At 45.1% G+C, this 15527-nt stretch overlaps 1 protein-coding gene and 1 long non-coding RNA gene across 3 annotated transcripts in view; one reads left to right on the top strand and one right to left on the bottom strand.

Annotated features, from left to right (window-relative positions):
• The window catches only part of COL8A1 (collagen type VIII alpha 1 chain), an 85992-nt gene that overhangs the window by 2968 nt on the left and 67497 nt on the right, over positions 1-15527 (bottom strand). For both annotated transcript variants that reach the window (XM_038182379.2, XM_027449549.3), the window contains one exon: positions 727-1042. In XM_038182379.2, the coding sequence (XP_038038307.1) occupies positions 727-1039 (313 nt within the window). In that variant the 5' untranslated portion in view covers positions 1040-1042. The remainder of the gene's footprint in view (positions 1-726; positions 1043-15527) is intronic.
• LOC139998653 (uncharacterized) lies at positions 1323-6571 on the top strand. The gene is made up of 4 exons (XR_011803353.1): positions 1323-1877; positions 3679-3821; positions 4834-4984; positions 6111-6571. It is a non-coding gene; the product is annotated as an uncharacterized lncRNA (long non-coding RNA).

Below are 15527 nucleotides of genomic sequence, written 5' to 3' on the forward strand. Positions count from 1 at the left end.
TGAGGTGAGGGAGATGCTGCCTGGGAGCGGTTGTGCTGGGGGGTGGTTGCTTTTCAAGCTGCAGACTTCTGCATGTAGTGGAAAGTCTGGTTCTCTCCTGCTCTAAAATTGAAGAAGTGAGAGCTTTGGGATATGGGGGAAGGAGACAGATGAGGTTTCAGGGCAAGGGAATTGACTGTTCTCTGAGAGGCAGAAACCCTCTCTCTCTGCACATTTTGCATTTTATGTATGTAGAAAACCTTTGCTTACAAGACAGATTGGTTTTACTACAGTGAGTCGTGCTTGTTTAGGCACTCCAAAAACAGGCCCTGAAATCCTCCATTTCCCACTGAAGCCAGTGGAAGCTGTGATTACTCTGGACCTTTAGAAAGGCAGAAAGTTAACTGGCTGGGCTGAGGCTGCACATACACTTGCTGTGCCCACAAGGATTGTATGACACTGGACATTACAGGTCTGGACATTTTTAGTTGCTTTCTTAAATATTCTAGTACTTTCCAAACTTCTTTTACTGAATTCTGAAAGTGCTCGTTTGTGCAGACTTGAGCAGCAACACCCTGTATGTTCAACATGTTAGTCCCACAGATAACCTACAGAAAGATGACTTCAAGAGTCAAAAGAGCAAATCTACGCTACATCCAGCCAGCAGCAGCCCGTTCACCTATGGGCAAACACTGCCATGGGCAGCCATGTGTGTCCCCATGCAGGGCTGATGAGGGGCCCGCTTACCTTTTTCTTTCTTAGGAGCCATGTCCTTGCCAAGCAGAGGCACCTGTGGCACCTCCTTCATGTACTGAGGCAGGTGGGGATACTCCTTGCCGTACTGCATGTGTGGCACCTCCTTGCCCATGTGCTGCATCGGGATGCCTTCTTTGCCCAGCGGCATGTGAGGTACTTGTTGTCCGAGGGCTTGGTACTGGGGCACCTGGGGTGGCAGCTGCTTGATGCCATAGTAGGCGCCGCCCTGAGTGGACCTCACCAGCTGTAGGTAAATGGCGACAGCCACCGCCAGTAGCTGCACGGGGACCAGCAGCACGGCCATCACCTGTGGAAAAAAAAAAAAAAAACAGTAAAACCCACAGTTGGCAGGAAATTGTTTTATGTAAGGCTTGGTTCATCACCTCAAGCTAGCACTGTGGGCCTGGATGGCGGGAAGCACGGAGTGCCCAGGTGAGGGGAGAGTGTGTGAGCAGCTGCAACTGGGGGTGAGCTCGTGGGGTGCTGCAGGCATCGGGCCCTCAGGGGTTGTCTGGTGTTGTCCCTGCTCGACACTGTAGGGCTCAGTGCAAGTACCAGGAGTGCTGGCACTGGCCATCAGAGAAGCCTTGTCTCTCTGGGGTTGTGAGGGTTATGGACCTGGTGGTGATATCTCACTCAGTTCGTGTGTTCTGCTCCTGCTCTGAGTTCCCCAGTAGTTTGCCTTAGCAGAGCATTTAGGGAAAGGCTTGTTCATCTTTTAAAACATCTCTCCCTCACTTTGTTCTGTGAACTCTAATAGCTCAAAGGAAATTTGGATGTGATTGTTATTGAGGGAGGGTAAATTTAAACGGTGCAGGATACTGTTATCCCACCGTTTTCCTATTTGCGTTTTTCAAGAGGCTTTCTCCCCACAGATGTTGTAACATCACTGTTGTTAAAACAACCGGCAGAAAGTTGATGTTTTCCTATCAGGACCCGGCACCGACCCCACGGTGTGCTGCCCGCAGCCGCTGGGTGGAGCGCGCGCCACACGGCGGCCCGCCCGCCGCTCGCTTCCCGCCCAGCAGCGCCGTGTGGCGACGGGACGCGGAGCCGAGCCCACAGGGGCACCCAGACCCCAAAGGGCAGCCGCTCGCCCTCGGTCAGCAAAGCATTTCAGCACGGACTTCATCTCCAGTGAGGTCTGTGTGGGTCTTCGCCCCCGGCTCGGTGCTTTGCCGTGTGGTGAAGGGATGGGCGTGAGGTACGCGGCGTCCCTGCCCCACAGCTTGAGCGCCCTTCATCCCCAAGTGACCTCTTTGGGGTCTCTTCTGTCAGCTTTTCTATATTCCTTTCTTCACCAGACCTAAACACTGGCTAAAGCCTCGGCTGCCTGTAGGGTAACACCTGCCTCAATGTGGAGGGAAAATCCCAGCTGCTGGAGAGCTTTCCCTGTGTTGTGGAGGAAAAGCACCGCTTGTGTGGGGAGAGAAATGCGGTGAAACCTTGGGAAGAAAAACAACAGAAGGTGTTGGATAGTTTGGGGCTGTTGTTAAAGCCTAGAAGTATGAGGGGGCAGGGTGGACTTTGAAGAATGAGGTTATTAAATTAGTGCCTTGCTACTTTGCTGTTCTGGTGGCCAGCTTTTTCCTTTTTTTTCTTTTTAAAAAAATAAATTGCTTCAGTGGAATAAGTGAAGAGGGAAATAGGTAAAATTCCTTCAGATTTAATTTTTCTCTTTGTTTGTATAGCAAGATGTGGTTTTTGTGCGCAAGTGGGAGCTATTTGAAGTAATTGAAAAAAATTCCTACGGGGAGACACCAGTCTCCCCACAGAGGAGAGAAAACCAAACCTCCCGTGCTTGCCACCGAGCCCCCGGCCCTGCCAAGCCTAATGCAACGCACCTGCAGCTTTACAGGCACAGGGGATGTTTCTGTGTGCGTGCGTGGAAATTTTGAGGGCAATCAGGCAAGAGCTTGGAGAGATAGGAAGGCTCCAGAAAATGAGGTGACCTCACTGCATCTGCGTTTCCTTTAAAAAATTTTTTTTTTTTCACTCGTCATAACCAAAACAGTGTGGCCTGGAAACGACAGATTGCTTCTAATCTATTGACTTTGGCCGGGGCCGGTGCCTGTGAGGTGGAAGGTGGGGGTTTATTTACTGAACGACCTCGGGCTAGATGGGACTTGGCCGACATCTTCGTGGGAGGAGGTCAGCGTCTCCTGGCGGCCCCACGCGCGCTGTCTGGGGCTTGGGATCCGCTGCAGGTAGCTGGCAATGGACATGCTGGGTGCTGGCCGTGCAGCCCAGAGAAAGGGGTCTGGCAAAATTAACTTTGATGAGGAATGAGGTGAAGCTGTGTGCTGTTGCTCGCCGCCTCCCCATAATGGGCTACAGCTCTTGGGGACTGTCCTGGTAAGGCAAGCCTGACCTGGAGCACGAAGCATCCCTGGGGATGTCTTCAGAGCCACAGCTTGTTGTCTCTCATCCTGCTTGGCTTCTCTGCAAAGTCCCTTGGGTGCTTGGACAGGGAAGCTGGAGGTCTCTTTCTGCCCTGCAGTTTGTTTCTGAATGCCTGGATGCACTGCTCTCTAGTTGTGTGAAGACCTCACTAGGAAGCTATCAGCATCTTTAAAAGCCTAAAAGCTACTGGAAACCTTAGTCTTTGTTTTTAAAAGAAGTGTATAGATCCTAAACATTGGACAGGTCTGTCAGAGCTTATGAATAGCAAAAGTAGACCGATAGCAGTGACAACAGAGTAAGGACAATATCAGAGCAAGGAGGAGAAAAATACGTGCTAAAGATGCAGCCAAAGTGTAAGACTTCCCGCACCCTTCACCCATATCTCAACAATTTTGGGATGGCCTCCAAACGCATTGGTGTAGTGTGATCCAAAGTGCTTTCAAAGGTATCTGTCAGCAGAGCGATAAGCTAACTTTGGAACAGGATTTTCCTGGGCTTCTGGCAGAAAGCAGTGAGAACGTGTCTACGTGTTTATGGCAGGTAAATCCTTAACTGTTTGAATGGCTGAAGAAGAGGGAGGACAAGCTGCCGTGTCTTCAAGCACAGCCCAGCACAGGTCTCTCCTGCTCCAGCAGAAGTGGTGTGGCATGTCATTTTGCTGCCATCGTTCAGATTAAGACACAGTAAATATTTTGCTTTACCTAGGGTGGGGCAAGCAACTTGAGGGCAAAGGAAAATTATTCCAAACCACAATGTTCAACTGCTTGTGTGTGAACACGTGTAGCGCTCTCTGTGGGTGAGAGAGAGTCCCTGGAAAAAAAAATACGCAGTTTTACGGGCAAAGCTCAAGTGAGAACATTTCTCAATAATCTCCTTGGTAGAGCTTTTCTCCTGAGAAAACTAGAAAGGATCTCCCTCTGGCTGTTTGTGTTTGTCAGCAGAAACTGAAGACAAAACAAAATGTACCAGCAGTCATAATTCTTAAATTAGTGTGAAGAAATAATGGCTGTTTTAGCCTAATTGGGTGAAGAATGTATGGAAAGAGTGAAGCCCGTCTGCGTGGGACTTGAAATCATAGGTGGTCTTGCGAAGGGTGGAAGCCAGACCTTGATTAATCGGTTGTTACAGGGAAGCGACTGCTCTGCAACCAATTTTCGGGTTAAATAGAACTTACCAGTGTCTCAGAACCTGGAAGCTGCTTGCCCCAGGGCTAGCTCTGTTGGCTTAATTTTCCACAGCCTGTGAAGTACTGTGTTTCCCAAAGGTGCACAAGGCGCAATGAGCATACCTCAGGGACCCAAACTCTTCAGCCCTGGGGTCCTTTCCATGGGGGCTCCCTAAAGCTGTGGGACTCGCTCCCTGCTGCACGGAGGGCATGGAAGGCCAGCACTTGGGTTTCCACATGGAAAGGAGCACCAGAAAACTTGCAAAGTGAGCCTCCCAGTGACTCTGGAGAGTTTGTGCCCAGAAGAGTGCTACTAAAAACGTTTGGTGCCAAAAAGCTATGTTCTCTGAGATGATTTTGGCTTGAGATCAAGAGTGCTTAGGAACATAGCTACTTTTGGAGTATCCTAGATATCCTTGATCGCATTACCAAATATTACAGTGATGTACCCAGGGATGGCTCTTATCTTGGGGTGTCCGATCCCACCTGGAACCCCACAAACCTCACTGAAGTCTCTCCCTGTCACACAGAGGCACGCAGGGAAGCAGAGTGCCAAGCCAGCAGCAAACAACGTAGCCCAGCCAGCGAGGAGAAGCACAGCTGCATGGCAGAGTGCTGGCAGGTCCAGATGCACAGCAGCCCTCTGCAGGGATTTCCCTGGCTCCCAGCTCACAGACAGAGGTATGTGGCATCCCAGGCTGAGGCAAAAAAGAGCTTGCAAGAGGTGATAGCCATTTTCTATTTTCCTTTTTAGTGTTACTTTGGTAACAAATAGCCTATACTGTTTATATGACATTGTTCCTTAAACCTCTGTGTTACACCTGCAAACACATGCACTCCCCATGCATCCCTATACTTTTCTTTTAATGTCCCGACCCGCTCTGAAGCATTAAATTAAATCAATGGGTATATCTTCTTTCCCATCTGTAAACCAATTCTAACCCAGCTAGCTTTCTTCTAAGAATTTTTTCACAAAATTCACAGAAAAAAAGAGCAGCCATAAAGCCTTTAATTCCTGTGGTTGCTCAGCACCAGTGAGTGGCTGGTGTGACTATGACTGGGGAATGCTTTTATGCTTTTTTATGTCAAAAGTCAAGTACGTGGGCTTCTCCTTCCTGGAAGCACCATGGTAATGTGCACGTGACTTGAGCAGTGATCTTCCTAGCACATTGTTGTCCGCAGTTTTCAGACTTGATTTCAAAACTTAATTGCAGCTAAAATTAATCTCTGCAACATTAGTCCTTAACTCCCTTAAGGACAGATTTGTGTATTGCCGAATACTTTCCGAATGGATTTGAGGAGGCATTGTACTGCACAGAAATTGAGTTTCAGTGGCAACTCGCATTTTCAGGGCTAGGAGAAACTGACAGCCTTCTGCTTGCCAAAGAATTTTGTTTGCTCAGTGCTTAGGGTGCCACTTAATACACACATTACCACTTCAAGGTAAGAAAACTCTTCTGCCTTTCTGTGCCAAGCAGGGTTTTATGTCATTTGAACAGATGTTTTCAAATTTGCAATCAAACTAATTAAACTCCTAATTTAGAGGTTTTCTTTTTGTATGTTCAGTTGCAACCCACATATAAACAGAAAGTGAGGGCAACAAAATGTAACTTGGCACAAATTTCCCCTCAAAGTTCCATAACACAAATTGAGACTAGCTCTACCAATTTAATCTTATTTTCGGTGGTAGAGAGCACAAGGGCTGGGGGAGACAGCAACCCTGTGCGCGGGCTGTGTCACACTGCCAGGAAGAAATGTTTCTTCCATGCCAGTTTTAGACTGTCCTTCATCATTTGGCTTCTGACAGTGTCTGCAGTGTCACTGGGGCGATGCCTGCTTCCTTAGTGGGTGAAGAGTTTATCTTCCTAAAGTGCCTGTGTGCTCAGTGGGGAGGAAAGATCACGGCTAACTGGGATTTGTTAAATGCAGCCCTGCATTCTTGTCTCTTGTGAAACTCTCCCACAAAGATCAGGTTTGTTTATTTCCCCCCCCCCCCCGCCTCCTTTTCACTGCCCCCTCCAAGGAAACAAAGTAGTGTTGAGTGTCTGTGCTCCATTTGAGTTGCTGAGGAACAGCTATTGTTCAGTATGTTAAAAATAAATTAAATCATTTTGCTCAAGGTCTAACAACTGTGTCTGATTATCATGTGGTATTTAGTAAATCTAAGACAGTCATAGGACAGTCAAGGATTGTCACAGTGAACATTTGAAAATGCACACATGCATAAACCTGCTGCTGATGGGGAATATTCAATATGTCATGGATGCTATTTCTGTTTTTTAATTCAAAATGGTGCCTCAAGTTGCTTTCTTAGAGAAGTGTGAAAACATCTAAATGTCTTAATCGTAAAAACAGATTATAATCTATAACTGCCTTTGGCTTCAGTGGTAATTATACAATCCCTTCTTGCGCTGCCTGGGGAGATATCTTCATTTATCCGTTTATAAATCTGTTTCCAAAGATGAAGCAACTGTCTCTGCTCCGATCTTTTTCCAAATTGACTAGTACATGTGCTCGGGCTGGATGGTGATCCATCCATCTGGGTGCGAATGGCACCATTCAGCTTGTCCCGTTCCTTACTTTCAAACAGTGTATATTTGTGTGCGTGTGTCTGTATCTACATACGTATGAAAACACCTGTCTGCACGCAGATATTTGTGTGTGCATGGCTGTGAAAACACACACATCCTTTGCCTTCTCCCTGCACCCAGTCTGCTGCAAGCCCGCATGGAGGCAGCCAGGCAGCCATCTCCTGCTCTGTGTGACTTTGGGCAGGAGGAGATGGGCACCTCCACCACCCTGGCTCCCAGGCACTGGGCCCTGCTGATGCAACAAAAGCCCCAAGCTCCTGATTTAGGGCATGCAGAAGTGGCCCTGCCTTGCCCTGTGGTGCGGATGTGCTTGCATGCAGCACTGCTCAGCCGCGGGGCGGGGAGGAAGGACCGATTTAGGAGCATGTTTGCAGAAAAGCATGCAACTCTAATTACGGGATTAGAATTAATTGTAGGTAGGATTTAGCAAATACCTGCCTGTGAATACATTTTCCTGTTCTCCGCCACGTGGCACGCGCTTGAATCCCCTGCCTAATGCTCTCCTCTGGGCAGCTTGCCTGCGGTCCTGGTGGCAGGCAGCTGTGGTGGAGACACCTCAGTGACAGGCTGTGCCGACTCCCCGTGCAGCAGCTGGCTGCAAAGGCCTGGAAACCAGGCCCAGTGGCACAAAGCAATCAAAGCCCAGCGCTGCCTGTCCCCTTATCAGCCCCGGTCACCCTTCTGGTGCGGTGCTGGGACTGGCTGAACCTCGAAGTGTTGATAGCGGGCTGTGGGGGTTACTGGCTGCAAAACGGTGTGGGTAGATAGCTACAGGCTTTCTTTGGCAGTCTCCCTTCTCAGCTGTCTCGTCACTCTGATGCCAGCCTTGCTTTGGGAGGTGGGCTTTCAAGTGACCCCGCGAGATGCCCTGTCGATTGGTGCATGGGGGTAGGCAAAGGTGGGAGCAGGAGGCTGTCCCCAGCTGTGGCAACTAAATTGAATTACATGTAACCTGCATCTTCACACAAACTTAACCAGCAAGGAATTTTCTAAGGGTTAACTGCCAGTTTTACTCTCAGAGAACTTTCAGTTGCTCATTTGATCCGTTATTGTACTAAAAGCAGGCAAATTAAAATGTTATTTGTGAAGGTGCAATGATTCCTAAAGAGGCAGAAAGGATCAACTCAGGCAATGTGTTTCATTCTAACACAGACTGCTAGCGCAGACTGCCTCACGACTCTGGAAAGACTGCTTAGAAGGGGAACCTTGCATGAGCTGGTAGATCTCAATATGTTTAGGAAAACTTATATGTGTTTATAAAAATCCCATTCATTAACATCAATAATGCACAGGCAGGTGCTACAGTACGTATTTTTCTTAAACACACTTCCTCAAAAGTGGCAATAGATAGGAAAATACTGATTATAAAACTGCTTTTGTCAATTGCAGTGGTGGATTGTTACAGATGTCACAAGGAAGTTAATGGTTACTCTAATAAAGATGTAGATTATTTAAAGAAGTATAGGTGACTGCAGGTGTAATATACGTTCATATTAGACTTTTCAGACTAGGTAAGCCATGCTTGGCACCAAACCTGAGGAGAGTGGGGAAAAGTAGCCAGAAACTGCTGTTGTATTTCTCCTGATCCTCAGGCTGTAGCCAGTCGCTGGTGCTGCCTGCAGTGAAAAAAGGCTGCACTTAGGGCTCCTGGCACCTGTTGGGTACCTGACACAGGTAGGGGTGACAGCTCGTCAGGAAGGGGTATGTCTTACTCTCTGTTATCACTGAGGAAACAAGGGTTTCTTAGAAGTTTAGACCTACATGTATAATTCCCACCCGTTTCTCTCCTCTTCTTGGATATTGGCTAAGTTTGTATGTTTTCCAGTGGGTTCCAGATGGGATCCATTAACCACTAACACAGCATCAAAATCATGAAATCTCACCAAGACTGCAATTCTGGGTACAATCATTCTTGGATTGGAGCCTTTGTTACAGAGAAACCTAATTTAATGTGCACCTTTGTAGTGATCATACTCTCACCTTTGCAGCCTGCATTTACTTTAACAGTCCTGGAGTTCTTGGACTATAAAGCAAGAAATCTGTGAGGGACTGAATTATTTGTCTTGAATCATTTGAAACAGTTTATTTTTCCCTATGACTCCTGTTGCAATCCTGTGGCCTTTAAGTTCTGCCTTCTTGCCATATTTGCTTGACGGCCTCTTTCTGAAAATGGCAAAGCGTAGCATTGCCTGTTCATTTTCCTATTTTGATGGTATACAAAATGCGTTTTCCTAGCTCTCATCCAATTGCTGTTTCATGATTTTTTTTTCTTTCTAAATAAAAGCAAGAGGCTTTTGGAGGTGAATTGTTACCACTTAGAATACATCCCTTCACTCTGCTTTGATGAGCCTGTCAAGGGAAAGATCAGCTCTTCTCTCCCTTATTTTTCTTTGTTGTGTTCAAACTTTACATCTTCTCATAACCCCAAAGTTCCAGTCCATGGGAGACAGGAAAACAATAACAAATATTTGCAAAGTATTTTTCTTGAAAAAAAACTGCCTGTCTCTTAGAGAATTTTTATTGGAAGGGTATTACCATTGAAAGACTCCTGCCCTTTGCATACTTCTCCTACCTTTGTTCAAACAATGGAAGAAATTATCTTGCCTTAGAAGGTTAAGCATACTAGACTACGTCACCCAGATAGAAATCAGTGAAGGACGTTTTAAAATTATTTAGCAACAGTTATTTTCCAATTTTATTGTCAAATACTGCAGATATTGTCATATTTGTTAGGACGTGCTGATCTTAGTCATGACCTGACGCTGTTCCATTCCCACAAATCAAACAGATGCTATCGCGTGATCCTACTCCCTAAATGGGTAATTCTTATTTTTATTCTATTTGCCTAGATGAAGACTAAGATGACAATAACCGCAGTTAAGCACTCATTCAGTTAAAGTGGTTTAAAAACTGGGCTGTTCATTTTTTTAAAGACCCTTTGTTTTGTGGGACATATCTGTGGGCTGACATGAAGCTGGAAGTTGCTGGATGGTTGACAGTGGATCTACCAATGTACATCTCTTCCTAATTTGGCTCCTTCCATGCAAGCACTGCCAAAACTCTAACGTATTGCTCTGCACTGCCACTGTGGCTGAACTGCACACATACATCCCTATGTCACACCAGACAAATCTACCCATAAGGACCTCCTCCCTTTTCCTCTTGTGCAGCAGGTATGAAATAATGCTTGTTCAAATCTACTTGGCTGCACACTCACTGGAGTGGTCAATGAGTAGACAAGCAAAGACTGAAACTCTGCAAGTGTAGAAATCAGAAGAGCATGACACCGTCAAAAAGCTTAAAACCTGAGTTGTGAACTCTGCGTAGGTTTGATTCAGTGAATACTGATAGTAAATGCTTGGAAAATCTCTCAAAAGCACAGCAAGGTAAAATAATGTCTCTGAAGCACTCACAGACATGCAGAGCTTCCCCCTGCCCCCAATGCACTTATCCTGGATCCAGAAAAATATAGTCTTTTAAACATTTGTGTGAAATAAGAAATAAATCAAGTTAGAGGGAGATTCTCTTATCAAAGAAGTAAATCCATTGTGTCTCCTTGACTTGAAGTGCTTTGGATTAGACCCCTACGATGCCATGAGGCAGAATTTATTTCCGATATGCAATCCAACATCCTGCAGTTCAAAGGACCTGAAATTACTGTATCTATCACCTTGGAATAAACCAACCAAGAGCCAGTGGAAATCACAGCCAAGCACGGAAGACTAAATACTATCACTTGCTGAAGTCTCACAACTCTCCTCCAAGAGAAACAGCACACAATGTTCAGCACAGCCCTTTGGATCCACGAGCAGTAACTGTGAGAGTAGCAGGAGCGAAGGCCATAAAGCAGGTCAGTGCTCAGCTCTCCTGGCTGCCTGTTACAAAACGTCTGCAGTGGGAACCAACCCTTGCACTTCACCGATGTCATGGCCAGGAAGGAGGACTACACCAGCGGTGGTGGGCTGAAGAGCCTGCTGCTACCCCGCCACTCAGCTGGATCTGGTGGGGGCACCAGCCTGCAGCTGGCCCCGTTACGAGCAGAGATGGGGTTGGGATACACAAACAAATAGGGCTGAAGGGAGAAGTTAAAGGACTTTAGTCTGTAATGGAAATTCAAGTCCCTGATCAGCGTGCAAGCCTTATATGGTGCAGGGAGCGCACTAACACCTCCTGTCCTTTGAGACAAGTCTCCTGTGGCTTTTGTCCCCCTGGGGTCTGCTGCTCACTGTGCCAGCTCACCACCCACCTCCTGCTGGGGGTCTGGGGATAGGAAATGGGCACTTCAGTGCCCTTAGCTGAAGAAAGGAGTGAAACTCCTCTTCCACAGCCTGAGTAAGCATCTGCTTGAGCTGCTGCTATCTGCTCATGGTTTGAAGAAAAAATTTGGCACCCGTCTTCAAAAGAGGATTATGTGCGATGAGCTGAGCACGGAGGGACTTGTGTCTGTGTGCTTCATTCAGCAGAAGGCTCTTACAACCACGAGAGAGCTAGGATTTAGGACGAACTGCGATCTTCAGCTTTTCCTATTTGGCTGGTTTAGGCAGCTCCCCAAACAGTGGCTTTTGTGAATCCTCCTCTGAGGCACTTAACTCCCCTTTCGCACATGCACGGAGTCCAGGCATCTAATTCAGGCATGTGGACTCCATTATGGAGCCAGATGCAAACATCCCTTCGTGGATTAGGATCTGAAAGATTTTAAATCCTGTATTGTCAATCAACTAAGGCCTCTGCTTTCCCTGCCTGGTCCTCCTTTTGTTTTAAAATTCTGTTTTTTTTGAAGCCGATATGTATTTCTCTAATTCTTCTTGTATCTATTCAAAGGAGCGGTTAAGGCATTTGCTAGCTGTTCCCAGGGTGATGTGGTTAAGGCAGCAAAGATAGACTTTAGAAAATCTGGAGTCACAAAAGTCAATACACTGGAATAAAATCATATTCTCCCCTGCTAACTTTCTCCACCAGATTCCTGCTGCTGAGCATCAGAACGAAAGGTTCATGGCTACCTACACGCTATGGCTTAGCCGATTCACAAATAAATCCACCAGGCAGGTATTTCACTAGCAAGGAAACAGTTTTGTTTCTCCAGACAACAGAATGGCTGTGAGCAGTGTCAGTAGTGCTTAGTACATGGAGGTTGGCTTTGTTTGTTTGACTCTGGGATGCGGTACCTAGTCAAAGTTTGTTTTGTGCTAGGTCAAGAAACGTACACAGATTTTCAGATGTTAGTGGAAATCTTGTATTCTTAATAGAAATACTTCTAAAATACTTTGAGAAAGACTTATTTAACCATACTAGAGAAGCAGTTAAGCTAGAATACATGATTATAGCCCACAGGCTCTGAGTTTGTTTATAGAGATGTTTTTCTTTTAGGGCTGAACTGTATTCCCTGAAAACTGTTGCAAAGTCCTTAATAAATGAAACAAATGAAGTAACAGGCTGATCAGACCCTGCAGGAATGAGCTCCCTAAAGGCCCAGGCTCACAGGTTGTGCTAGAGGTCATCCAGGCACTGGGAAGCAGCCATTCCAGCAGACCTGAGCAGTGCGTGGGGATGGCCAGCCCCTGCCTGAACATGCACGCGTGTGCATTTGCAGGCAAATGAAACAAGCAGTAACAACAAAAATACAGGAAAAAAACCAACACCCCACCCCCAAACCTCAAAATTCTCCCCCCAAAAAACAAACCAGAAAACCCAGTCAGCTTTGCTGGTATTACTGCATCTGTTGGCAGCTTGTGCTGGCGTAACCCTGTCACACCACTACCCCGTGGGACCCTGGAGCACAGGGTCTGGTTTCCAGCCGAGAAGTGCCTGGAGCAAAGCTGAGAGCTGAGGGGCAGAGGTGAAGGCATTAGCTGAGCTACCAGAGATTCTGCAGCTCTCTGCTTGCAGCGGAGGAGCAATCTAACCTCCTCCCTCCAAGATCTCCCATAAGGTGAGGGATTGCTTGGCATTCAGATTTGCAGTGGGTAGCTCTTTCTTTTGATACACTTTTCATCACGGGCTTTTGAAAGTAACACCTCAGAGAGAGGAAGGAAGGCAAAATTATGGAGAGTTTTCATCTTTTAAAATATAGTATAAATTACTGGTACAAGGCAATGCTGTTGCTTTTAAATGCAGATTTGGAAGGATTACTTTAAAAAGATATATGTTGAAAGAACAGAACTCCTTTTTCTTCTTTTCACCCCAAAAGGCAGCACCAGTAATCAAAATCACCATGAAAATAAAAGAGCAACAACAAAACACAAGAAACAAAATGAAACAAAGGTGCCCCAAACCCAACATGCAGTGTATCTCATTTTTTGGCAGTTTTGTCTTTTGCCTATTTACACTCTGGACTTGATTTTCTCCTAATGTGTGCTTGTACAAAACTCATAAATCACTTTTAAGAACTGCTGTTAACTTCTTCCCCTGCGTCTCCTTTTCCTGAATTCCTTCTTGTTTTATCTTTCTTTTGTCTATGACTAATAGCTATACCTTGTTTTATCCTGTCTTGTACTTGTATTTATTTTCCAAAAGAGGCAGAGCCTCTTAACACTGGTCAGTTGAAAATTATTTTCTTTTTTGATATTATGTTAACGATTACGTGCTGTTACGCCTTTAGTTTGGAATGAACTCCTCATCTTGATTAAATGTGATGGCTGAAATAAACTTGTCTTCAAAGGACTAAGACATGACAAATGATCCGGAATAAGAGGAGAGATTCCTGCTTTCCTTCCACTTGCAAAAATCAGTACATTGCAACCACACAACGCTGGTGTGGCGTTCATAATATGCTGATAACTTACAGAAGAAAAGACAAACCTAATTATGTTTAATTTGGAAATGCAAAATTGTTAATGCAATATTGTTGAAGATTTTTCCTTGCTAGAAAGAAACTTGTGTCTTATCAGTTCCTGTGCATCAATTATACTATATATTATATATATATTTCCTAGAGTTCAGTAATTCAGGCCTGCACAATTGTAAAGAAAACCCCATATGATCTGGAACAGATTTTTCTCAAGTGACTCAATTAATCGCTTCCATGTGGCAATTAGCAACATTAGAAGCTTGTGAGATTCAGCAGCCGGGGAGCTGGTCACTTGTACAGATGGGCAAGTTGACATGTATAGACGACCCCATTATTTTTTAATGAGAACTAGAACATGTATAAAACTTGCTAGTTGTTAGATATTTTTATATGGCTCTCAACTTATAGACTTATAAACCTAGGCAGTTAGTCATGCATTAGACCATGGCCTGTTTTTCTTAATCAAGCAAAACTACAATGAGAATTTTGCTCAATTAAGAACAGAAGAATTTGGCTGAGCTTTAGTAAATTCTTGGCAGTCGGCAAAAACTGGCCTTTCCAACAGTAAGTGCCAGTGCAAAATATTTTGGCAAGGAACAAATGTCAGTTTAGATCTACAAAATTCCCATTTTCAGGCGGTAAAATTGGAATCACTCTGGTTTGTATTAGCTTAAAAACACCCAGACTCTGTCCTACTGTTGTGTGCCTCGATAACCAGGTACCACCGCTGGCCCAGATTCTGTCCTCGGCAGTGGCAGCATGTTGACTGCAGTGGAGGTAATTCCTGCATTTAGCAGAATAACCGATATCACCGAGTCCAGGCTTTTCCATATGCTCAATTTATCCATGCTGGTTGTCTGCTGTGGAAGTGATTGCCGTGGTTAAACGTATGTTTCATACTGGACAGCACTGGTTGTTGTTGAGTCTGTTTTACTGCATCCCATCTTGCGAGTGATGATACTTAATGGGATACTGCAGATGAACAACTTCACTTGTCTAGCGCCTCTGAACTACAAGGAAAGCTTCCAAAGATGGAAGAGTTGGAAGAGAAGTGGGAGAGAGCCTTTCCTTTGATTTCTTTTTTTTTTTTTTGAAGGAAATGTTTTTCTTCTTATCATTCTTTTCATCTATTCAAAACTCTCCCAAAGTCTTTCTGGAAACTGGGCTGAAGATGTCATGAGAACAGACATTATTTCACATATCTGGTATCTTTTTTTTGACTGGCAACAATGATCCCATTTAATTAAATGAAAGCAGATTTTGAATGTCTGTTGATGTACAGTTCTACAGGCAGTAGGAGAAGGAGGGAAGAACCTGTAAAGTAAACCTATCAATTAAATTAAAAACACATACTTATGTTCAGACTTGACTATTGCTTTGCAAAGAACTCCCAAAAAAACATGTACATGGATCCCATTTCCTGCAGGAGTTTGCTTTAAGCACCCGCGGAGTTGATGCATCATACTTCAAAGATTTCCAGTTTAGCTAGAAGTAGGGCTGTAAATGTACTGCTCAGATTATTCACCATGGCTTAGGCGATGCTATCAGCCAGCCCGCTTCATACCTGCGGAAAAGACTACTTCTCTTTGGCCTGCTAGAGAGCTCTGCAGGCCAAGTGTCAACACTGCAATCGGGTCTATAAATCTTGTAGATTATTTGTGCTGGAATTTCTCTTGCCATTGTGATGAAGAAATAATTGAGTTGCAGAACTCCATCAGTACATATGAAGCTCATTGAATTTTCTTCTCTAACAAAAGCATTATTTTGTAAATGGAAAGAAAAAAAAGTATAAATGCAAGCAGATACATATGGTTTTGATTTTTGGACCCATTTAATTATATAATTA

Source organism: Anas platyrhynchos, chromosome 1, assembly GCF_047663525.1.
Source record: "Anas platyrhynchos isolate ZD024472 breed Pekin duck chromosome 1, IASCAAS_PekinDuck_T2T, whole genome shotgun sequence".
Lineage (NCBI taxonomy): Eukaryota > Metazoa > Chordata > Aves > Anseriformes > Anatidae > Anas > Anas platyrhynchos.